The sequence below is a fragment of the Capricornis sumatraensis genome, chromosome 1 (assembly GCF_032405125.1).
Source record: "Capricornis sumatraensis isolate serow.1 chromosome 1, serow.2, whole genome shotgun sequence".
Classification (NCBI taxonomy): Eukaryota; Metazoa; Chordata; class Mammalia; order Artiodactyla; family Bovidae; genus Capricornis; species Capricornis sumatraensis.
In genome coordinates, this window is record NC_091069.1 from 174,012,133 (window position 1) to 174,038,433 (window position 26,301).

Below are 26,301 nucleotides of genomic sequence, written 5' to 3' on the forward strand. Positions count from 1 at the left end.
CTATTTCTGTTAATTATTGAGAAAGGGGTGTTGAAATCTCTCACTCTATTTGCAAACTTATGTTTTGTTCCTTATTGTTTATATTTTGTGTATTTTAAATCTTGTTAAATATTTAGGATTGTTCCCTTGGTGTTATGTACTCCTTTGTCCTTTGAAATTACTTTCTTTATATCCAGTAATATTCTTAGCTCTGCAGTCTATTTTATTAATAGAGCAATAATAATCTTTTTTTAAATTAGGATATATTTTACCATCTTTTGTCTTTTAACATTTGTTTTTAACATATTTTTAAATAGGTAAATGTATTTTAAAAAATACTTATTTAATATTTAAATAAATTAGTTAATTTAAATAACTACATTTATATATTTTAAAATATATACATTTACTTATATATTTTTTAATGAAATATAGTTGATTTGCAATGTTGTGTTAATTTCTATTTTATAGCAAAGTGATTGAGTTATACATATCTATCTATATTATACATTCTCTTTCATGTTCTTTTCCTTTATGGTTTATCACAGGATGTTGACTGTAGTTCCATGTGCTATACAGTAGGATCTTGTTTTCCATTTTATATACAGTAGTTTGCATCTGCTAATCCCAAACTCCCAGTCCATCCCTACCCTCCCTCCTTGCACCTTGGCCACTACAAGTCTGTTCTCTGTGTCTGTGGGTTTGTTTCTGTTTTATAGACATGTTTATGTCATCTTTTAGACTCCACATATCAATGATATCACATGGTATTTGTCTTCTCTTTCTGACTGACTTAGTATGATAATCTCAAAGTCCATGCTGCTGTATGCTGTTGTGTATATGTACCACATCTTTATCCATTCATCGGTCAGTGGACATTTATGTTGCTTCCATGTCTAGTGAATAGTGCTGCAGTGAACATTTTTGAATTATAGTTTTGTCCGGATATATGCCCCAAAGTGGGATTGCTGGATCCTATGCCAACTCTATTTTTAGTTTTCTGATGAACTTCTATACTGTTCTCTGTAGTGACTGTACCAACTTACATTCCCACCAAGATGTAGAAGGGTCCCCTTTTCTTCATACCCTTTGCAGCATTTGATATTTATAGACTTTTTAATGATGGCTGTTCTGACCAGTGTGAGGTGGTACCTCATGATAGTTTTAACTTGCTTTTCTCTAATAATTAGTGATGTTGACCATTTTTCACATGCCTGTTGACCATCTGTATGTCTTCTTTGGAGAAAGTCTTCTCATTTTTTGATTGGGTTTTTTCCTTGTTCTTGTTATTAAGTTGTGTGAACTATTTGTGTATTTTGGAGTTTAAGCTTTTGTTGGTTAAAACATTTCCAGATATTTTCTCCCTCTGTAGGCTGTCTGTTTTGTTTATTGTTTCCTTTGCTGTACAAAAGCTTGTAAGTTTGATTAGGTTCCATTTGTTTATTTTTGCTTTTATTTATATTGCCTTGGGAGACTATTGTATTTTTATATTTAAAGAGTATTTTTCTTTTTTTTAGGTATCATGTAGTTAAGCCTTTTGGGGAAAAAATCCAATTTGACTGCTGTTTACCTATGTATTCAGATCATTGATGTTTAGTGTGCTTATTGGTATGTTTGGGTTTAAACCTATCATCTTGGCTATTTGTTTTTGTTCTTTCGGGTTTTGATCACATGTCTCTTTTTCTGCCTCTTTTTGTATTGATTACTTTTGATCTATTTTCCATTCTTTGTTGCCTTATTATACCTCCTTGTTTCATTTGTCAGTTTTTGTGGTTCTTTTGGGTTTTATAGTCTTTCTTTCCAATGGATAAGCTGACAAGGTAACTTCTGATTGAGAAAAGATGGTAATTGAAAATACAATTTCTCATGCCTTAACTGCCCTATTTGACAAAACAAAAAAAGAGGAGAGAGATTATTAATATATATCTGATATTTTGTGGTATGGACTTCTGTGGTGGCTAATAAGCCTAAAACTAGTTCTGAAAATGAAAACATTTTTTGCCTAAGGGCTGTGTCATTGCTTCAGAATACCTGGAGCCTCTTTTATGATTTTTCTTCCCAGGTTTACTACAGGCTCAAAACATCATCCCTCTTACCCACAGATTTTAATAATTAATTAGTGGATTTTTGGCTGCACTGGGTCTTCACTGCTGCACACGAGCTTTCTCTAGTTGTGGAGAGTGGGGGCTACTCTCTAGTTGTGGTGCATGGGCTTCTCACTGCTGTGGCTTCTTGAAATTGTTGCAGAGCACAGGCTCTAGGCATACACACTTCAGTAGCTGCAGCCCATGGGCTCAGCACTTATGGCGTGAGGGCTCTAGGGCATGTGGACCTCAGTAGTTGTGACACAGGGGCTCTTGTTAGTTGTGGCTCAAGAGCCCAAGAGCATGTAGGCTTCCATAGTTGTGGCACGTGGACTTAGTTACTCCACAGCATGTGGAATCGTCCTGGACCAGAGATCGAACCCGTGTCCCCTGTATTGGCAGGAGGATTCATATCCTCTGTGCCACCAGGGAAGTCCCACAGATATTTTTAGCAACATTGGATCCCTGGGTCATAAGTGCTGAGTAGAAAAATGTCCTGTATTGAAGTCTGGATCCTTCTGTTGCTTTAGGCCCTCCTTAACCATCGTCATTTAGTAAACATGTTGAAGCATCATATACAAATCTACAAAGGCATATTAAGCAATATATGTTTTCTTAGTGGTATGGGTGGAAAGGTGCAACTTGATCTTTACTTTCAATGTTCTCTAGACCTTTAACCACCAGAAATTTGACGGAGGTGGTAGACTTTTATAATCTTGTGGTTATTTTTTACCCTCTGGCATATATGTCATCTCAAGATATCTAACACAAAGCATATACTGTCTGTTCTTCAGGTCCTGTCAGCGTGAGGTCCTCAATGAAGTAGATTAATACAATATTCTATGAGGTGTTAAGATGTTAAGTGCTTGTAAGCCAAGATTTAGCAAACTTTTTCTGTAAAAGGCCAGGAAGTAAATATTTTATATTTTACAGGCCATGTGGTCTCTCTTATTACTACTCAACTCTGCTGGTATAGTATGAAAACAGCCATATGCAGTATGTAAAAGAATAGCTGAAACTGTCTTTCAGTAAAACTTTATTTATAAAAATAGGTGCTAGGCTGGATTTGGTCTGTGGGTCATGGTTTGCTAACCCATGCTCTAGACAAATCAGTGGCACACAGCTGATAAAACCTAGTCAGACATGACTGAAGCAACTTAGCAGCAGCAGCAGCAGCAGCAGTGGCAATATGATAAATTTACTGATATCTGTATTAAGTAAAAGCAAAATGCTTCTGATCTTCTGTTTTAGGATAGGTAAAAAAAGTGTACAAAAGTTAGTACCTGTGTGCCAGGGAGTTAATTGGTTTGTTCCACCTGGAGACTGCATCTGGAAAAGCATGTGTGGTTGAAACCTACAGTAATCTGTTGTCATCCTCTATGATGCACCTATTTTGGAGACAAACTAGAAAGTTAAAAAGGAGGATGATAAGATGATAGTGATGATCACCTATGCATCTTTTTAAGCAAGCCTCGGGTGGTCACACCAATCTCTGCAGTTAGCCTAAGGATTCATTTTTTGATGATATTTGGATTGAGGGAGCTCCAAGACTTCCATTGGTCTTTCCTTCTCCAGTAGTTTTAATTCCATAGGTCTAGCACTTGCTAAGAATATATGTTCATTAAAATATATACTCAGGATCCAGGAGAATTACCTTAATTTGGGGTAGGGGTTCAACTTGACCTACTAGGAGGAAGATTTTATTAGAAACTCCTTGTATTACTTAACTTCCATAAGTCTCTACTCTGATGTGTAGATTGCAATGGTATCTTGGATCACCAAATAGGAGATACTTCAAAAATGGGGAGAAACCTGGAATTTGTTATTGTTTTAAGAAAGGAGAGAAAAATCATAAGAAAGAGAAAACTTTAAAGTAATTGGCATTTGGAGATTATCATAATATTAACTTTAAATTTGTTTTTAATTCAGATCAGGCCTGCATAATATTTTCTGTATAGTCTCCCAGTTTAAATATACTTTCTTGTTTTGCAGCTGTCTTTCCTAAATGAATTTATTTTAGAATCTAATTAATAGTTATTTGATAAACATTATTTTCCAGGCCTTTTTCTCTCTTACTTTTGATATCTTTTTTCTACAGATGTTCTGCTGGGGTCAATATGTTAAATACTATGTCTTAATTTTACTTGTTTTCTTTTTTAAACATTTTATTATAGAAAAATTTAAACATATATCAAGTAAATAGAATATTATAATTAACACTTTTGTATCCATCATCCAACTGTTATAATTATATCAATATTTTGACATTCTTGTTTCATCTATACCTCCCCTCACTACCCACTTATCCACTTGATAATTTATACAGTTCTTTCTCTTTTTCTTTTTAAATTAAGTTTTTATACAATTTATAAAGGTTATTTTCCATTTACAGTTACTATAAAATATTGGCTATACTCCCCATGTTGTATAACACATTGTTGAGCCTATCTTATACCCAATAGTTTGCCACAGTTTTCTTTTTTAAGGGAAATTTGCACATACTGAAATGCACAGATATTTGCTGTATGGTTCAACAAATGGATATAACAGTTAGTATATAAACCACACTCTGTTTCAAAATATAGATTTTACTCTTATTTACATATGGCACGGCATGGCCAACAGATTAGGAGGTAAGAGGCTTTGCTGTGACTTCCCCAGGAAGGAACGGGAGAGGCAGAGAAAGTACATTTAAGATTGGCTAGTTTGAATACTTGTAGTGATACCTGCCCCTGGGGTACTTCATGCAGGGGAATAGTGCCCTTTGGTATGAGAACCTTGTAGTTAGGAGTGTGGGCTCCAGATGTGGGGTTTGCTTATGAAAGCCATGCTTGTAGGTGAGTTTTTTGCCATCTCTAGTAATTAAATAGTCCTGGGAGAGGCAGTCCTTCGATGTCTGCAAGGGCCCAAGATGTCAAAGCATCAAAAATACAGAGTAAAAAACCATGATAGTACATACACCTATCACAGTGTGGACCATTTCCATCTCCCTAGAAAGTTTCTTTGTGACCTTTCTCAGTCAATCTCTATCCTACTCCAGACAACCACTATTGAGATTTTTTTCACTTTAAATTAGTTTTATTTGTTCTAGAGCTTTATGTAAACAAGACTATGTAGTGTAATTCTTGTGTTCAGCCTCTTTTGCTTAATAAAATGTCATATGTGTATGTTGCATCTCTGTAGTTTGTTCCCATCACTGAGTAGTAGTCATTGTGTGGGCATACCACAATTTGTTTATCCAGAGTGGGTAAACACTGGACATTAGCTTGTTTCCAGTTTTTGCTTATTGTAGATAAACCTGTTATAAACATTCATCTTTTGTTGCTGTGTGTTTTCATTTCTCTCAAGTAAGTATTAGGAGTCAAGTTGATAGGTCATGGGTTAGGTGGATGTTTAACTCTCCATGAAACTGCCAGTTTTTTGAAGTAGTTGTGCCATTTTACATTCCCACAAGCAGTGTATGAGAGTTTTGATTGCCCTCTATCCTCACCAACATTTAATGTTGTTATTCTTTTAAATTTTATACCCTTCAAAACAAATTTATGAAACCCTAAATTTAATACACGTTTCTTAGTTTCTTTAATACCTCTGTTTTTAGCATAAGTACTTGGTGGTTAATCAGCGTTTTGTTAATCTATATAATTTTCTAGACAGTTTATTAGTTGCCTAAAAATGTGGCTGTATTTGGCTGTTGTCCCACAATGCAAGTAGATTTCCCAATCTCTTTCTCATACACACACACACACACACACACCCACACCCACACACACACACACACATACCCTCATAATCTAACAAATATTTATTGCTTTTTTCCCTCCAAAGTATTATGCTTAAATATTGTAGGGCATTTTATAAAGACAGTAAGCACATGTCTGGTTTCAAGATGGGAAAAGCAAGTAAAAGTCAGTAAATAAAATACAAGGTAGAATGTGATACATGCTCTAAGATAAAAAGGAAGTAACACTTTTAGACCTTGGAAACTTGAAGGACATGCACATTTTTGACAAGTGGTAATGATAAGAAAGGGTCTTATAGTGAAAAAAAATAGTGTGCTTTTATACCTTTCAATTAGTCTCAGTCATAATTTAGTAATAAGTTATGCTCATTTAGATAGAACTGACTTGAAATTTCTCTGCGTTTTAAAACCTGTGTCTCCAGGTGTTTTGGACATCATTGAATGACTGCAACTTCTGAACTTTGTCTTTGACTCAGCATAGACACTAATGAGGTTTGAGGTTAGAATGGGACCATCTTTTTGAATACTCACTATGACTGTTCTGGTACTCTGTTTCACCAATTATTTTTCCTTTCTCTTGATTCTTCTATTTCTTCTTCTCTGAATTTGTTGTTCCACCTATAAATTTATTAAAGTCTCCTTCCTCCACCCCATTACTGGGGAAAAATAATTATTTTCCAATCCTGTTTTATCTGTCAAGCTGTCGTCCTGTTTTCCTCTCCTGTAACTGCAGAAGTGTTCACTTACTGCTGCTGTCTCAGCTTTACTAGTTATTTAACTCCTTGCAGTCTGAATTTCGCCTTCAGCCACTCTTCTGAAACCATTGAATACTTTCTGAAGAGTCAGAACCATCTTTGTCAGTAAATCGAATCTTTTTTCTTTTTCAGTTCAGGTTGTCTTTGGCCTGTTTACAGGCATTGTAATCCACATCTTCTTGATGGCCTCCCCTTCCTGAGCTTCTGTTGCTCCCTCCTCTTCTGTTTGTTCTACATCTGTCTTCCCTGCCTCTTCTTCCTTTCTGTGAAGGTAGTGTTTACCAAGGATTTGCTGTTGGCTCACTTCCTTCAGTGTAATCTCATCCACACCCTTCCCATCAGATGCAGACCTCATCTGTTTTTCCAACTCACCTTTCTTGCATTCTTCAGTTGCTTATTAAACATATCTCATATCTCACCATCACTTCAAGTTTGATATGTTTAAAATGTCTCCATTCTCAATCAAACCTGGGTTTCTTCCACTCGGTCTGCTAATAGTACCCTTATCTTTCTAATACCTGCACTCCAAACCTTGGCATTTTCCTTGATTTTTTCTTTTCTGTTTTGTTTCCCACATCTAGTTAGTTGCCAAGTCTAATAATTTTAGACTCTCTAATCTCTCTCACCTCTTTCTTCTTTTCCATTTCTACTTCACTATTCTAATTCAGGTCCTCAATTCAGTCAATATCTTACAATGACTCACTCATGAATTTCTTAACGCAGAATTGTAGAAAAGCATGGGCTTTTCAGACCCAACTGCTGATTGTGAAGATGGCACTTACTAGCCATCTTAGAGCAAATTATTTAACCTTAATTTGTAGGTGAGAAAATTCAAACACAAAGAATTTAGTCATTCCTACCTTACGAAGTACACTGTTTTGAAGGATAAATGGGACTGTGTATCCCTAGTGAGAAGGCACTAAGAAAATATTATGTATCTCTCTATACCTTTAATTTCTTTACAACCCATTTACAGGTTAATATTATTTAAGAACAGCTTTTATCATAAATCTTGCTCTTCCATGTTTCCCTGTTGTTGAGTTTGTTCATAATTTTTAGCCTCATATTTCAGACTGTTAATTTGCTTTAGCCTCCCTTTCTGATCTAATTTCTTCCTACTTTTATAAACATCTTTTTGAGCAAAACAAAACCAGTAGCAATGCCCAATAGCAAAGTGGTTAAGAGCATGAGTTCTAGAGTCAGGCTGTGTGTGTGCCCAGTCACTCAGTCATGTCTCTTTGCAATCCCATGGACTGTAGCCTGCCAGGCTTCTCTTTCCATGGAATTTTCCAGGCAAGAATATTAGAGTGGGTTGCCATTTCCTACTCCGGGGAATCTTCCCAACTCAAGAGTCAAACCCAGGTCTCTTGCATCTCCTGCATTGGCAGGCTGATTCTTTACCACTGTGCCACCTGGGAAGACCCACCTAAATTTAAATGTCAGTTCCTTTACTCAGTTTGGGCAAATTACTCAATCTCCCTAAACCATAGTTTCCTGTTAGAAAAAACTTCGACAACTGTAGTGTGTACTGCACTGAATTCTTGGAAGGATAGAATGAGATTGTATATATGAAGCACTTGGTGCCTGGTACATTGAGAGCAGCCACTATTAGAAGGATTAGAAGTAGTGGCAGTGGTTTTTGTTGATGCTGTTATTTGCTTCTCCCATTTTCATCTCCAGGCTCCTCATGTTCTTTTCTGTGTGTGGAGTACAGTTCTTCCCATTTGTACGTGTCTAAGTTTTAACCATCTTTAAAGACCTACCTTGGTTTTCTTACCACTCCCGTGTCACCTTTCTTCTTCAAAATTCCCTAACTCTTAATTTAGAATGCTTATTACTTCCATGAGCTTATCTGTCCATTTTGCTGTAAAAGACTAGAAGTGCCTTGTGGGCAGATTGGGTAATTCATTTTTTTTAATCCTGTAAAGCACAGCATCTTACACAGAATCATGCCCAAAAATGTATGCTGAATAAATATATTAGTTCACTATAACCAATAGCCCTTTCGTTCCAAGGGATTTGCTCTTATTTCTTTAGGAATTTTTTTAAACTTTCCATTAATCATTGGCACATTAAAATTTTAATTTTGATGTGAAAATGCAGTTATTGGGCTCAAGGAGACTAATTTTAAAAAAAGCATCATAGCAGAAGACAATAATAGCTAAACAAATAAAAAGTGACCCAATAGTGTTATTTTGAATTAAACAAAACTATTATTTTCTATATTACCTCTCATTTCTTCATTTCTTACTGTTCTAAACCTGCTTTATACCTAATAGTACCAATCATGGTGCCAAATTAAAATGTGAAGTAAGCATTTGTGGATAATAATTCATCTAAAATCTGTTTTATAAAATAAAAAATATTGTATATAATTCATTGAAATGTGATTAAATATCTCGTTCAATTCATTAAAATGAGAAAGTGTCCTTACAAAGTGTCAGCCTCACATTCTGTGCAGGTGGAGTTTTTCTTAGTAAGCGTTCCCACAGGTCTTAGGAAGGGGTTGGGGTGGGAGTGGGGGAATCTCCACTTGAGAATTTTCTTTCTTGTGGTGATTTGGCACCTTTCCAGCCTGTCCTTCAACATAATCTGTGCCTTGTCCTTGTTAAAGGAGGCTTGTCATTTGCTTTAATGCCTTTAAAAATGTTTCTAGTTATTTGAAATAATTTTTAAGTCATATACTATCATTATAAAGACAGTGCTCCAAGGGCCTAAGAGGCAAGTGTTAGAAACTTGGTAAATATTATTTATTTCTTAAATAGGTATTGATCAACACATTAAAATGGTAATATTTTTTCATTAAAGAATGGCCATTCCTTACTTGACCACAAAAGGCTATGGTTCTTAATTACAGTATAGATTACTATTTGATTTTTTTGTAAGATAAACTTGTATACTTGCAGAGAAGTCACTCCAATACTCTTGCCTGGAAAATCCCATGGGCATTAGAAGTATTATTTCTGTAATCTGTTTAGTTATCAGGTAGCTTTGTAGCTTTGTGAGGTCCTTGCTAAGGATTTCTTTTTCACTTGGAGTTCAGTTCCCCCTTACTACCCAGAGGGAGTGGAGAAGGATGGAGGGAGGGATGCAGAATAGGACTAATTGTTAGACCACTGGATAGATTCTTAAGTTGTGCCATTTTTTCCCTAGTGATAGAAAATCTGGTACCAATACTTTACAAAGAAATTTAATTTTTGCTTTCATATTAATCTCAAGCCTTCCCTGGTGGCTCAGAGGATAAAGCATCTGCCTGCAATGCAGGAGAGAGACCCGGGTTCGATCTCTGGGTTGGGAAGATCCCCTGGAGAAGGAAATGGCAACCCACTCCTATTCTTGCCTGGAGAATCCCATGGACAGAGGAGCCTGGCGGGCTACAGTCCACGGGGTCTCAAAGAGTCGGACACGACTGAGCGACTTCAAAGAAATTAACTGGGAGAACAAGCAATTAGCTTTGGCACAGAAGAAATTTAAGAAAATATATCCTATATTTGGATTCCTACTGAATTTGAGGAATAACTTTTTTCGTGACATGTGGGTTTTTGTGTTTTTATGAATTATTTAGGGATGCTTTTCTGCTGTAATTGTTGAATATAAGTTGCAAAGATTTAAGCCTTTATATTAATGTTCTACCTCATTAGCTTCATTGTTAGGGCTTTTACACTTCAGTGATTTAAAATAAAATGATCTAAATATAGTTCTGTTGTCCTTTTTTTCCTCTCTCTCCCTTTTGAGGTCTAGATGATTATGTATTTAATTTTGTGTTTTCATTTAGACTCTATAGTTAATTTTGTTAACTGCAGAATGATGAAGGGAAGCTCTTGTATATCTAAATGTGTTAGACTGTAAAGCCCCGATGGATAAGGCATGTGTTTATAAAATAAACTGGTCACTTCATCAACTGTTGTTTTATCTTCAAGTGGTCTTCAGAGACCAGGAGCCTCATAACTGTAAGAGTCCATTCTATTATAGAGTTCAGATCAGTGGTTATAGATGAGCTTTCACATATATTCTGTGGTATTTATAGCCCTGGGACCCAAATAAGGAAGAGCTTTTCTTAAAAGCAAGCTATGTTTATCCTTTAAAATGTCTCCTAAGCATTTGCAGAAAAAATAGGAATTATGCAGTGAATTTCTGAGCAAAGTCACCTTCGCAAATATTTGCAGCTAAAAAAATATACATATTTGCAGCTACTTGTAAATGGTAGACATATTTAGGCAATAAGATTTTTTTTCCTATATGGTTTACTGGCAAATGTGAGAACTCCTTAGCACTATGTACCCCAAATGCAAATTAGGTGTCTTTGTTGAAAATGTAGAAAAAAAAAAGTTGACTTGAGTTCAAGGGAATGAAGCTGTCATGTCAGACATTTTGCATTTAAAAAAGTATTTAATTTGTAAGGTATATTATTAAATAATTTTATGAAGATTCACCAATATTTGATCCATATAAATTGGGCAGTGAATTTCATTTTATATAAGTATAGGTATTGATGTGAGATATTGATGTTCATTTCTGACCATTTCTTTTATTTTTCAGCTCACCAGAGACTGGAACCAGCAACTCTTTCAGGGATTGTGGCATTTATCCTTAGTCTTTTATGTGCTGCTCTGAATTTAATTCGAGGCTTTCATGCCATAGAAAGTCTCCTGCAGGTACTGTGCTATTTCTGCAATTTCAGGTGACTGTGCTTTTTGATTCCACTTGTTACACAATTGATTTAGATTGATTTGGTCATTAGTACAACTTACTGTGCTCAGATTTTGTATCCTTTATACTACTCTAGTTTCCTCTCCTCTTAAAAACACTACTTTCTAGTTGGCTTCTTTGACTTAACTAACACATATTTATTTATTATCTGCTCTGCAGGAGGCACTGTTTAGAGGTGTCCTGGGGAAACCAAGATATGTGTGACAAGGGCCTTGCAGTCTCAGGCCCTGGAATTGAATTGGGAGGCAGAGAAGTCCACAAATAAATGACAAGTACAGAGAGTTTGAAAGAGGAGTCAGGGTACGAGAAGGAAGCTCTGAGGGGGCAGTGAGCAGGACCTGGAAGGACCTGAGTGAACAGAGATAAGTGGAAGAAAGAGGAGAGCACTCATAGGCAGGCTTTCGTCCTGCTTTGGGGTTTCCTCCCTAGTTATCTGCTCTTTTTTTCTTTTTTATTGATGGCTACCTCTGAAATCGCTAATTTTTTCAGATATTGCCAACTATTTTGTTTTCCAGAGGAGTTTCTTCCAGAGACTATAGCTATTAGAACATGCTTTTTCTCTTACTCTTTTTGTAAACTTTTGAAACTTCCTTTCTTGAAGTTACGCACATCTCCCCTTTTCCTTTCCTGTTTTTACTCACATTCTCTGAAGTTTTTGACACTTACACATTGTAAATTAGTTCTCTCTCTCTCTTTTTTTTTTTTTTTTTTTGGCCAGTATTATGCTAAAAATATCATTTGTAAGAACCCAGTCCAGGGACTTTATATTGTTTTAAAGTTGCTGTTAGTTTGGGGAATACGCAAGAGAGTGGCATCTTGAGTACCCTCTGAAAGTCCTCAGCCATGTGAAGCCAAGAGCAGAGGACATCACAGCTTTCAGGCAGCCGAGCTGTCCCTCCAGTGGGATTGGGGGTCTTCTTATGACTTCCTGGTTCCTCTCCTGAACATCCTGGGCCTGCAGGTAAAGCCCCTGTTTCCTTTCAGGCGCAGGGCAGCTGGCTGCTGTCTCTTGGCATTCCTGCCCTGGTTGCTTAGCTGTTTAGCTTTATTTTAGTAGGGCATCAATTTCAAGCCACTTAAACAACCTGCCAAAAAAGAAACAAAGGCAATTTGGAGGCTGCTGACTGGAAAAAGCTAATAAATAAGATCTTCTCTTGCCTTAAAAAAAAAAAAAAAACTTGATATAGTGGAAAGAACAGTTGTATAGAAGTGTGAGAGCTGATTTTTGTTCGTGGATGAGCGAGAGAGAGGGTTGACTCCAGCTGAGCTACTGATTAGCTCTGTGACCTTGAATTGCTCACCTTACTTTCTGGTTCCTCAGTTTCATTTCTTATAAAATGAAGGAGACTGGAGACTTCCCTGGTAGTCCAGTGGTTAAGACTCCATGCTTCCAATGCAGGGGACATGGGTTCAATCCCCAGTAGGGGAATTAAGGTTTCCACATGCAACACAACCAAAAAAAAAAAAAAAAAGGCAAAATACATCCAAATAAATCTATCATGTTAAAAAAAAGTGAATGGTGAATGGATAAACAGATTTCAGCAAACTATACAATGGAATATTATTCAGTAATAAAAAGAAGTGAGTTATCAAGCTATAAAAACACATGGCTAATCCTTAAGTTCATATTGCTTAATGAAAGAAGCCAGTTTGAAAAAAAAACTATATACTAAGTGATTTCAACTATATGACATTTTGAAAAGGCAAAACTATAAAGAGAATAAGTGAAAAGATTTGGAGGCATGGAGGAAGGGAGCATGAGGCTTTTAGGGCAGTGAAAAAATTCTTACTATAATAGTGGTTATGTCATTATAGTACACATATAGTGTTAGTTGCTCAGTCGTGTCTGACTCATTTGCGACTCCAAGGACTGTAGCCCACCAGGCTGCTCTGTCCATGGAATTCTCCAGGCAAGAATACTCTAGTGGGTAGCCATTCTCTTCTCCAGGGAATCTTCCCAACCCCGGGATCGAACCTGGGTCTCCTGCATTGCAAGCAGATTCTTTACTGTCTGAGCTGCCAGGGAAGCCCTATGTCATTATACATTTGTCAAAACCAGTAGAATGTACAACACAAAGAGTGGGCCCTGATGTAAACCATGGACTTCAGTTAGTAATAGTATGTCACTGTTGGTTCATCAGTTGCAGTGTTAGTGCATGATGCTAATGATAGAGGAAACTGAGTAGGGGAAAGGGTGGATACATGGGAACTCGCTGTACCGTCTGCTTAAATTTTCTGTAAACCTGAAGCTGCTCTAAAGATAGCAGTCTGTTCATATGTACACACACCTCCCCACCACCACCAGATTCTAGCAAAGAATGGAGGCACATTCTCCGGACTTTGATATTTCTTTAGGTGTGGCTCTACACACTTGGCCAGCTCTTAAGAAATGGTGGATGGGGCTTTCTTTTCTAACAGTGGCAGAGTGTTCCCCTTCACATGGGCCAGGTAGGGACACCAGAGCCCTAGCCAGAATGGAGCCTGGGTTCAGGAGTCTGATTTGTATTTCATAGTCGGATGTACAATTTTTGCTGTCTGAGAACTATGGCCATTTTGAGAAAGCCACTGAGAGACAGAACAGGTTCTCTGACATTGTACCCACCAGTCTCTCTCAGCTTGGCCCCCAGCTTCCCTCATCAAGATGTCCTGGGAAATAACTGTAATTTGCATTAATTTGCACAAGAAAAGTCTGGAAAGATAAGAAACTAATAAATATAGTGGGAACTGGATAGATAGGAAGCAGAGTAGGATTGGGAATCTTCATAATATATATCTGAATTTTTACTTTTTGAACCATATAAATATATGACATTCAGATTTTAAATGCTAAAAATTAATATTTATTAGCACTTATTATGTAATCTGGAAAACACTTGTCTTAATCCAAATTAATAGGTAGATTTTCAAGAAACAAAAATTTCAGGCAGAGTAAAGGTATATCTTTTCATAGAGAGTAAGAGGAAGCTGAGCATTTTCCCTACATTTTTTGAAGCTGCTTCTTGTCTCTTAGAGTCTACAGTTTCCCTAGGAGCCTCAGGGTTTTTTTGTTTTAAACAGTTCCTTAAAACTGTGGTGGTGGGGTATGAAAGCAGCATGGGGTGAATTATGAATGGGGAAAAAGTTATAGTGGTCTTTTATAGTTTGGGATGTTTATATCTTTGAAGATGTGTCTTTCTGATGGTTGATATGGAATTCTTTTTCACTGTCGTCCTAGACTAAATTCACCCCAATAACATTGCTTTCTCACTTGACCCAGGGAACTGTAAATTGTTCCGTGTGGGGATATTAGCTATCTGGAGGCTAGGGACACCTGGTTATGTTACTCTGTTAGCATTGTTTTAAGTCTTTGTTCTGCCATAACCCAAATACACTCATCAACAGTTGAGGTTCCTAAAACAGTGATGCTTTAAGAGAGGAGTGAGGAAACAAAAGAGTACAAAGTTGGGGGAATGTAATCTACAGGTACTTTGTCACTCATTGGTAATTTTAAGGCATTTTCCAGCAAATTTCGATCCTCTCACCTAAATGAGAATTACTGCTTTTGGAAATTCACTGTACCAAAAGTAGAGATTCCCATTGTTCCAGATATTGGGGGTTTTACATCTGTATAGAGAGAATGTTCTGGTAAGTGACTAGAGCTTGGAGATATGTTTCCTTGTCTTGTTATGAAACTAATGAAGGAGTGCTGTGTAGTGTTGGATTCCATGTAGTGTTGGATTCCGCGTAGTGTTGGATTCCTGAAAGATGGAATGGATAATAGGCGAACAAATGGAGAAAAATGTGATTGCAGAGAGCACTGTGATAAACTTAGAGCTCTTAGCAGGTTGAGTTTAGGCATGCAAACTAGATTAATTTCAACAGTACATCCTTTATAGCTTGAATTAACCTGAAAGAAAATATATACAAAATTAAGGACCTGAATTTTCTCTCTTTTACTCTTCCCTCAGCATCTCTTTTATCATTGTTTGTGACTTGTGTTGGTTAAAATGTTCTTTTCATTCTCATTAAAGCCACTGAATTTAAGACATACTTCTTAGCCTTTTCTCTGTTCATCACTGTGCTTTGTGTTTGGAATAATCTCTACAGTTGCTGTAGATAATTTTTGATCAGTAAAGTAGATCTTTTTGAGGTGGTCCACTGTGTAGACTTGAGTGCAAAATCTCGAACATGGGTCTTAAACTTTTATCTGTTCTGAACTTACCTGTATCTATTCACACCCCACTGATATAGACTTAGTCATATGGCCACACCTATCTGCAAGAGGAGCTGGACATGAAGCTCAGCAGCAATGCCCCCAGTTCAAATGCAAGGATGCTAAAGAAAAAAAATATATATATAGTTATCACAGGACTGGAAATAGTCAGTTTTCATTCCAATCCCTAAGAAAGGCAATGCCAAAGAATGCTCAGACTATAGCACAATTGCACTCATCTCACACGCTAGTTGGAGAAGGAAATGGCACCCCACTCCAGTACTCTTGCCTGGGAAATCCCATGGACGAAGGAGCCTGGTAGGCTGCAGTCCATGGGGTCGCTAGGAGTCGGACACGACTGAGTGACTTCACTTTCACTTTTCACTTTCATGCATTGAAGAAAGAAATGGCAACCCACTCCAGTGTTCTTGCCTGGAGAATCCCAGGGACGGGGGAGCCTGGTGGGCTGCCGTCTATGGGGTCGCACAAAGTCGGACACGACTGAAGCGACTTAGCAGCAGCAGATCATGGTAGTAACAGAGGAAGTGGAAAAACAGTACCTAGATTAAGTGGCCTCAGCATTTCTTTAATACTTGATTTAAGAGCAAAGGGTTTATTTGGGGGCCATATTTTTAGATCTAGCTGAAAATGTATAGTATGTGTCCTGAATGTGAGCAATATATTGATATTAATTTCAAATTTGATTTTTTAAGGCTGTGAATTCTAAATACTGTCCTTAAGTATTAAAACTGATTGCCACATTTATCTTCTAGTATGTAACTTGGTGCCTGAGGCAATTTAAATTTGAGAACCCACAGAAATTAACATTCCTATGTAGTTAATGTCGTTTGAAGGTTCAGCACGAGTTTGTTTCTTCTGGATTAATAACTGATTCTTAGGGTGATAACAAGTGATTTATTACAGTGCCCAGTAGTGAAGTTTTTCTTTGGTATCTAAGTTCAGACTGGGGAGGTTTAGGATGAGTACAGCTTTTTTTCAAGTTGGTAAATGTGATTTGGTATTCACAGTAATGTGTAAATTAGATTATTTTCACTTATTTCCATACTTTGTTCTGAGTTTAGAGATGTTATTGTGAATTGACACCTCACAAATGCATAAGCTTTTATCACATTGGGCTTATTTTTCCTGTGTTCTTTTAAGGATCAGCCTTGGAACGATGATCTTAATTAGACTGATGCCAACCAGAAGTAATTCACATGTGGTGCACTAGGAAAAAAGACGAGTATTCTGATACAGAAGTAGAAATGCTGACCCGGAAGTCAGAATACCTGGGTCACATTTGCTAATAGCAAACTTTGTGACCTTGAATGGGTTATTTTACCTTCTTGGATATCATTTTTCTATTTTGCAAGAGGAAAGTTTTAGACTACAGAGGCTCAAGGATCACTGCATTACTACGGCTCTGATTCTAGAATTGTTTGTTCAGTTCAGTTCAGTTGCTCAGTCATGTCTGACGTTTGTAATGGATACTATAACTAAAAGTCAGCTTGCTTTTATTCCTGGAGTTCTTTATTTCCCATAGATTTGTTACTACCTTTTAAAAAAATTATGCACCTATTAAAGCTCAATGGAAGTTTTTATTTCTTTAGTAGCATTATATCTTGGAGAAGGCAATGGCACCCCACTCCAGTACTCTTGCCTGGAAAATCCCATGGATGGAGGAGCCTGATGGGCTGCTGTCTATGGGGTCGCACAGAGTTGGACACAACTGAAGCAACTTGGCAGCAGCAGCAGCAGCAGCAGCATTATATCTATGTTAAGATGCAATGATTGCTTTCTTCAAAAAAAAAATGCATTTTTCATGTGTTCTGTGCATAAAGAGTTGGAAGGAAAAATATAAAGAAAAAAAGAAAAATCCCCCAATTTTCTCTTGTTTTATTAATATCTACCATATATATACACACACATATCATACCATTATGTAACTTTGTGTCCTTTTTTTCACTGAAGTTTAAAAAGTGAATGTTTCTCAATTATTACAGACATTTAAATAGTATCATTCTAATACATTTTGTGGCTATCATAGCAAGCTTCTGCTTACCTTGACATCCTTATTTAAAAAAATTCTTTCCCTTTATTAATTATTTTTCAAGCAGTATATTGGTACCCTAGCAGCCTCTGAAGGTGAATGTGATTTTTAAAATTTTGAACTCTTTACTTCAGCCCTTTCTTCCCCACCTCACCCTTAATCGCATCTACTGTCCACCCTGCCCCCACTGACTCCCACTTTCGTCCCTCTCTAAACCTCTGCCCCATGTTTCCCCATCCTGTAGCTATCCATCTGTTTTTCATATGCTTCCTCTCTACTGGCTCTGTTCTGTCAGCTCATAAGTATGCTATATCCTGCTGATCTTTAAAACAAACACCCCTAAAAAACTTCTTGATGTATGTTCCCTTCTAATATTTTGAAAGCATAGACTACGCTTGTGCCCCTATTCCCTTACCTCTATTCTCTTGGTTTACCATGATCCCTTTCTGCCCTTATAATTCTTTCAGTGACCATTAAGTTCACCAGTGTCCTTTGGGTCACCAGATATTGCAGCCACTCTAGAGGCCTTGTTTTATGTGTCCTCTCTGTCTCATCACACATGTTGTTCAGTGCTTGCTTTTGAAAATAATTCATTGTTTGAATTAAAAAATAGTGTTTATTTTAGAAAACTTAGAACCATATAAAATAAATTACTGTTAATAGTTTGATGTTTTACTTTATTCTTGACTTAATCTCATCCCTTCATTGCCATGAAACAATTTTTCCTATTGTATTTTTTTTCCTTTCTCTTCTTGTTGTTCAGTTTATCTGGTAAATTTCGTCCACCTGTCCTTTAAATTGTAGGGTTTGTGTCATGTGCTTGGCTTTATAGTCTTTAAAGTCTACATCTTCTTGGATATTTTCATAATGACTTTTTAAAGTTAATGCATGTATCCTACAGATATCAACAGTCATGCATACACAAGTAAAACATGTACATAGCAAATTTCAGAGCCTGTAATTTTCATAATAGGCAATTCTCTTCCTATTTCTCCTCCCCAGAGTCAACCACCGGTATATCCTTCTAGAAAGACTCTGTGCATATGTTAGTGAAATGAAGTGAAAGTCGCCCAGTCATGTCCGACCCTTTGTGACCCCATGGACTATACAGTCCATGGAATTCTCTAGACCAGAGTACTGGAGTGGGTAGCTGTTCCCTTCTCCAGGGGATCTTCCCAACCCAGGAACTGAACCCAGGTCTCCTGCATTGCCGGTGGTTTCTTTACCAGTGAGCCACCAGGGGAGCCCACATATGTTAATAAATATGTATTTATATATTTACTTATATATTCTTTTAAAATTATTCCTTTGTAAATGGAAGTATATTATTCATATTGATTTGAATCTTTTTCCATCTAACTATGTAAATCATTTCATAGCAGTATATAGAGATTCTTGTTAGTGACCGAAAAGCATTTTTTTTTCATTTGTATCCCTGTTTCCCTCACCACACAGCATTTTATTTTGACAGAATTCAAACTTACAGAAAGGTTTTAAAAAGCAATACAATTAACAGCTACTAAACCATTCAATGTCACAGTAATCCAAGTCTATGCCCAACCAGTAATGCTGAAGAAGCTGAAGTTGAACGGTTCTATGAAGACCTTCTGGAACTAACACCCAGAAAAGATGTCCTTTTCATTATAGGGGACTAGAACGCAAAAGTAGGAAGTCAAGAAACACCTGGAGTAACAGGCAAATTTGGCCTTGGAATACAGAATGAAGCAGGGCAAAGGCTAACAGAGTTTTGACAAGAGAACACACTTGTCATAGCAAACACCCTCTTCCAACAACACAAGAAAAGACTACCATGGACATCAGCAGATAGTCAATATAGAAATCATCTTGATTATATTCTTTGCAGCCAAAGATGTAGAAGCTCTATACAGTCAACAAAAACAAGACCGGGAGCTGACTGTGGCTCAGATCATGAACTCCTTATTGCCAAATTCAGACTTAAATTGAAGAAAGTAGGGAAAACCACTAGGCCATTCAGGTATGACATAAATCAAATGCGTTACGATTATACAGTGGAAGTGACAAATAGATTCAAGGGTTTAGATCTGATAGACAGTGCCTGAAGAACTCTGGACAGAGGTTCATGACATTGTACAGGAGGCAGTGATCAAGACCATCTCCAAGAGAAAGAAATGCAAAAAGGCAAAATGGTTGCCTGAGAAAACCTTACACACAGGTGAGAAAAGAAGAGAAGCTAAAGGCAAAGGAGAAAAGGAAAGATATACCCGTTCGAATGCAGACTTCCAACAAATAGCAAGGAGAGATAAGTGATCAATGCAAAGAAATAGAGGAAAACAATAGAATGGGAAAGACGAGATCTCTTCAAGAAAATTAGAGATACCAGAGCACAATAAAGGAAAGAAATGTTACGGACCTAACACAGGCAGAAGATATTAAGAAGAGGTGGCAAGAATACACAGAATTATACGAAAAAGATCTTCATGACCCAGATAACCACGATGGTGTGATGACTCACCTATAGCCAGACTTCCTGGAATGCCAAGTCAAGTGGGCCTTAGGAAGCATCACTACGAATAAAGCTAGTGGAGGTGATGGAATTCCAGCTGAGCTATTTCAAATCCTAAAAGAAGATGCTGTGAAAGTGCTACACTCAATATGCCAGCAAATTTGGAAAACTCAGCAGTGGCCACAGGACTGGAAAAGGTCAGTTTTCATTCCAATCCCAAAGAAAGGCAATGCCAAAGAATGTTCAAGCTACCACACAATTGCACTCATCTCTCATGCTAGCCAAGTAATGCTCAAAATCTTCCAAGCCAGGCTCCAGTAGTACTTGAACCGTGAACTTCCAGATGTTCAAGCTGGATTTAGAAAAGGCAGAGGAACCAGAGATCAATTTGCCAACATCCACTGGATCATGGAAAAAGCAAGAGAGTTCCAGAAAAACATCTACCTCTGCTTTATTGACTACTCCAAAGCCTTTGACTGTGTGGATGACAACAAACTGGAAAATTCTGAAAGAGATGGGAATACCAGACCACCTGACCTGCCTCCTGAAAAATCTGTATGCAGGTCAAGAAGCAACAGTTAGAACTGGCCATGGAACAACAGACTGGTTCCAAATCAGGAAAGGATTATGTCAAGGCTGCATATTGTCACCCTGCTTATTTAACTTATATGTAGAGGACATCATGAGAAATGCCGGGCTGGATGAAGCATAAGCTGGAATCAAGATTGCCGTGAAAAATATCAATAACCTCAGATATGCAGATGACACCACCTTTATGGCAGAAAGCAAAGAAGAACTAAAGAGCCTCTTGATGAAAGTGAAAGAGGAGAGTGAAAAAGTTGGCTTAAAGCTCAACATTCAGAAAACTAAGATCATGGCATCTGGTCCCATCACTTCATGGCAAATAGGTGGGAAAACAATGGAAACAATGAGAGACTTTATTTTTGGGGGTTCCAAAAAATTTTGGGGGGCTCACTGCAGATGGTGACTGCAGTCATGAAATTAAAAGACACTTGCTCCTTGAAAGTAAAGCTATGAAATTAAAAGACGCTTACTCCTTGGAAGAAAAGCTATGACCAACCTAGACAGCATATTAAAAAGCAGAGACATTACTTTGCCAGCTAAGATCTGTCTAGTCAAAGCTATGGTTTTTCCAGTAGTCATGTATGGATGTGAGAGTTGGACTATATAGAAAGCTGAGCGCTGAAGAATTGATGCTTTTAAACTGTGGTGTTGAAGACTCTTGGGACTCCCTTGGACAGCAAGGAGATCCAACCAGTCCATCATAAAGGAAATCAGTCCTGAATATTCATCGAAAGGACCGATGCTAAAGCTGAAGCTCCAGTACTTTGGCCATGTGATGTGAAGTACTGACTCATTGGAAGAGTCCTTGATGCTGGGAAAGATTGAAAGTGGGAGGAGAAGGGGACAACAGAGGATGAGATGGTTGGATGGCATCACCGACTTGATGGACATGAGTTTGAGTAAGCTCCGGAAGTTGTTGATGGACAGGGAAGACTGGCATGCTGCAGTCCATGGGGTTACAAAGATTCGGACACAACTGAGTGACTGAACTGAACTGTTACATACCTGCCATTCTTTCTTCCATTCTCTCTTTATTTACTTTTTTTTCTGAATCATTGGAAAGTAAAATTTTCAGAATTATGACAGATTTATTCCAAAATTATTCAATATGTCTGTCTTTAGGACTAGAACATTCTCCTGCATAATCACAATACCTTTATTAAACCAAAGAAACTGAAGACCAATGTAGTATTAGCTAATTATAAAATGTTTTCAGATTTCACAATTCATATTTGATCCCAATATCCTTTATATTTATATTTTTTCCTCTCTCTAGTCTATCAGCCAGTCAAGAAATATATTTTGCATTTCGTTGTCATACTCCTTTATTTCATTTAACTACTATTTAAATATTTGACTACTAAACTAGATCTCTAGGTTAAACTCTTCCCTGAAGCTGACTTAAATGGCTACTGAACTTATTTTTTGGATATCTCATGAGCAACTCCAAAATACCTGAGTCCAGAATGAACTCATTTTTTCTTCTCTCAAGCCCATTTTTCCTCCTATATTTCCGGCTTAGTGTTTGTGTATGCTTAGTCTCTCAGTCGTGTCCGACTCTTTGTAACCCATGGACTGACTGTAGCCTGCCAGGCTCCTCTGTCTATGGGGATTCTCTAGGCAAGCATACTGAAGTGGGTTGCTATACCCTCCTCCAGGGGATCTTCCCAACCCAGGAATCGAACCCAGGTCTCCCACATTGCAGCATCTGAACAACCAGGAAAGGCCAACTTAGTGTGTGTATCATTCAAATGTTGCCTAAATAGGAGACCTTGGAGTCATCGTATCCTCTTAAAACTGTACAAGCTACTCCGTTTGCCTGGAATTCTTGTCCTACCTTGTCTACTGGTTTATCTTTCAAGATGCAAATTAAGCTGTACTTTCTGTGACAAACCTTCCCGGATCCTGTTTTTCTCCAGAATTAAATGTGTCTCCAGTATGCTCCCTTAGAACCCTATACATACACCTATCCCATCAGTTACCACTTCGGATGTAAATTGTTACTTTCTATATCTGCCTTCCTGATTAGAGTTGAGCTTCCTCATTTTGTGTTGACTTGTTTTCTGTCCTTGGTTGCATAACACAGTACTTGGGCCATCAGTGTTTAATGAATGACTATTTCTTGAATGGAAGAATATGTTTATAAATATTCTCTTTACTAAGTGGAAATAAAGATTTTCCAAAGCACAACTCAATTTGGCATTCATTTGTTGAATACCCACTTTGTACACAGTTTCTTGCAAGTAATAACATTTATTTTCTTCCTTGAAGGAAGGTTAGGATCTCACTGAGAAGACAAGGCTAGTAAATTAGAGATTTAAACAATATTGAAAGGTAATCCTAATTATCTGATAAATGATGCACATAGTAACCTCTGGGAAGGAAAAATTAGTGAATGTTTTTGAATACTTACTGTGTCAGTTACTGTTCTTTGTGTTTCCCAATATTATTGATATTTCACTGACTCTCTACAACTTTTATTTTCAAAAAAGGGAATTGGAGTTAAATATTAATAATAGTATCCATGGTCACACAGCTGGCCAATAAGTAAAGATTTGAACCCAGTTCTGATCTACTCCAGAAACATGCTGTTAAGTGTTCCAAAGGCAATTAGGAGAGTTATAAAGTGATACTGTAGATTTAGGGAAAATATAATATTTGATTTTAAGACAATAATGAAATTATTATATAGCCCCACAGTTAAAGGTTATGTAATGATTACAAATTAAGTGGTTGAGAAATATTTAGTATCTTGAGAACATGTTTTATGATATAGTGTGAAGTACTAAAAAGTACATAAAAGTATGATTCCATTTTTTCAATGTACATATACTTTTGTACAGAAAGGATTAGAAGGAAGTACATAAATGGTTAGCAGTAATTCTCCTAAAATTGTGATAGTATGTACTATGTGAGTTTCTTCTTTGTAACATTTTGTATCAGATTCTGTACAATGAATATGAACTTTTATAATCAAAAAAGATCACTGAAAGGAAGAAGAAAAAACAATCAAGCAGAACTTATTTAAAAGTCTTAGAATTATTAAAATAGAAGGGCTTTTTCTTGACCTTCCTTGTCTCTGGTATAGAACTGGTCTAACCATCCCAGACAGATTAATGGTTTCTATTTTAAGATCCTCTCACTAGGGTAAGCCATTTTCTTTCTGCCTTACAGGCACTTCTGTTGTCCAATAGCAAATGGAAAAGGAATGTCCGCTTTATGTTATTTCAAGAACTCCTGGTCATGAGAGACACTCCCATGTCTTCTGAAAATTTTTATTGTATATAGAGATTTTGTTTTCTAAAATAAAGGCCAAATTTAATGTTTCTACCTAGAAGAAAAGAAATGTGATGCTGCTGCTTGGGCTTTATGTTCTACTCCATCAAAAGACTTGAGAAATACAGATATTTAAAAGGAGCCAAAAAGGAGTAGAAAAAAATGGGGTTTTACATGTCTCCATCAGTTTTCTTTTAAAAGAAATACTCTTATGCATAATCTATCTCTGTTTTTCCTCTGAGTGGTTTTAGCATAATACATGTGACTGAATTTCCTCATTGGGATTTAGCACACTCTAGTGGACAGTAGCTTTTCAATTTTAGTTGTCTTTTTAAAAAAATGTTAATCATGTCAAATGACTTCATTGAACAGTTCCGTGATCTGCTAGTTCTAGATGTAAACTATCAGTATTTATTTGAGTCAAATAGTAATCCCAATAAGCAGGCCTAGCTTAATAGGCTGCTGGGGTATTGTATATTTTCATATGGTTTCTTTAGTGGAAAGTAGACACGTGAGGCACATTTAACGTTACACGGAAACTTGTTTCCATTGGCTTTCATCTTCTCTTGGGTAAGATATAATTGATGGGGGAGCCCAGACCTAGAGGAACACTGGTAGTCTTCCCCTACCTCACACTCCCAGGTTTTATGTTTCTCTTTTAGGACTCTTTTTTTTATATGCCACTTTTGAAAATTTTGACCATTTGTGCATAAAGGTCGTATCCTATCCCAATGGATTGTTTTTGGAAATGGGCTTCCACAGAAAGAGTAACTTTTTATTTTATTTTTGCAGAGTGATGGTGAGGACTTTAATTACATTGTTGCATTTTTTCTTGGAACAGCAGCCTGCCTTTACCAGGTAGGTTCTCTCTCATTTTTAAGAAATACCTTCCTGTCATTGCTCATTTCAGGTGTCATTTCTAATTAACTTCTTGGGCACTTAAAATAATGTCTGAGTTCTTTGCCTCGTTTTTCAGTTTGAGCCTCTGTAAGCTTTTGTGACCCTTTTGAATGAACATAGATCCCAGTGAATTCGGTGTTAGCCCTCTTCCTGTGCTGGGGCGTCATTGGCAGCAGGTGATCAGCCTGTGGCAGTAAAGGCTACTTCTAGATATTCTGGTGACTTATTATTCTACTTGCAGGCTCTGCTTTTACTCCAGGTTGAGAATTTTGTATTTTTGAGACGGTCTGTGAAGAGGGAACAGCAAAAGCAGGATTTTAGGATATTTAATTTAGCAGTGATGAGTAGAGTAAATTGTCAGAGCAGACAGACTACAAGTAAGGCTATTAAGTTTTGAGGCAGAAGGTAATGAAAGCCTAAGTTATGGTAATGGCAGTGAAAAGTGAAAGTGAAAGTCGCTCACTTGTTTCCGTCTCTTTGCGACCACATGGACTGCATAGTCCATGGAATTCTCCTGGCCAGAATACTGGGGTAGGCAGCCTACCCCTTCTCCAGGGAATGGCAGTAGGGATAGGAAAAGAAAGGACGCTGAGAAGGAAGACTCGCTGAGATTCGAAGGCCAAGTAGATCTGAGATTTCAGGAGAGAGGAGGTTTTGTACCTGAATGATAGGGAGATACATACTCTCATTTCCAAGACCAGAAGAGGCACAGATGAGTTAGAGAAGGGAGATTTAACCATGCTGATTACCCAGATTCAAGTCTTTTTGCTGAAACATGTTAGAGCAAGCAAGGCCTTTTGACTTAACACTTACAGGTGTCACATTTCTCTGTCTTGCATAGAAAAATGTTAGATTCAGTACTGCAAATAAAAGGGTACCTAAAACTCAGAAGAAATCTTTAGGGAAATATATTAAATATATGCATTTGACTTTTATGTAAAGACATTAGAAATTTTAGTTTCAGTGGCCCCATTTTTTTAAATTCCCCTAATTTTTCTTAATCATTTATATTAGCTTTAGAAATTGTTTCTCTGTCAAATTTGACAGATTGAGTTATAATGAATGACATTTCATACAGGAGATACGAAAGCTTGTCCTCATTGATGTCACAAGTATTTTAATTTTATGGAATATTCTTGTGCAGATTTTGTCCTTTAATCTCTACAGTCTATCACAGAGGGTATATTATCCTCACTTTTTTGAAAAAGAGAAATCTGAAGCAGTTTCAATACTATCCTGAGATCACATAGCCAGCAAGTGGTAGAGTCAGAACTGAACTGGGTCTTCAGATTTCAAATGTCATAATCATTACACTATATCATGCTACCTCTAAGCAAAATTCCTATATTTGCATGACTTTTATAATGCTGTAAGTGTATAACTTAATAACTTATATGCACTGTTTCATATTCTAAAACAATGTGAGGTAAATATTGACTTTAAAATAGTCTCATGAATGATTATCCTTATAAAATATACTTTTAGCTGTTTTACCTTAATGAAATAATTTTAAATGCTAATAATAATGCAAAAATGTGTTGAGCTC

The 26,301-nt window shown here is 37.0% G+C and overlaps 1 protein-coding gene across 2 annotated transcripts in view; it reads left to right on the top strand.

The window, feature by feature from the left end:
• The window catches only part of SEC22A (SEC22 homolog A, vesicle trafficking protein), an 84,443-nt gene that overhangs the window by 46,543 nt on the left and 11,599 nt on the right, over positions 1 to 26,301 (top strand). The window contains exons 5-6 of one of the 2 annotated variants that reach the window (XM_068979137.1): positions 11,097 to 11,212; positions 24,648 to 24,713. In XM_068979137.1, the coding sequence (XP_068835238.1) occupies positions 11,097 to 11,212; positions 24,648 to 24,713 (182 nt within the window). The remainder of the gene's footprint in view (positions 1 to 11,096; positions 11,213 to 24,647; positions 24,714 to 26,301) is intronic. The other variant, XM_068979147.1, reaches the window with a different exon arrangement.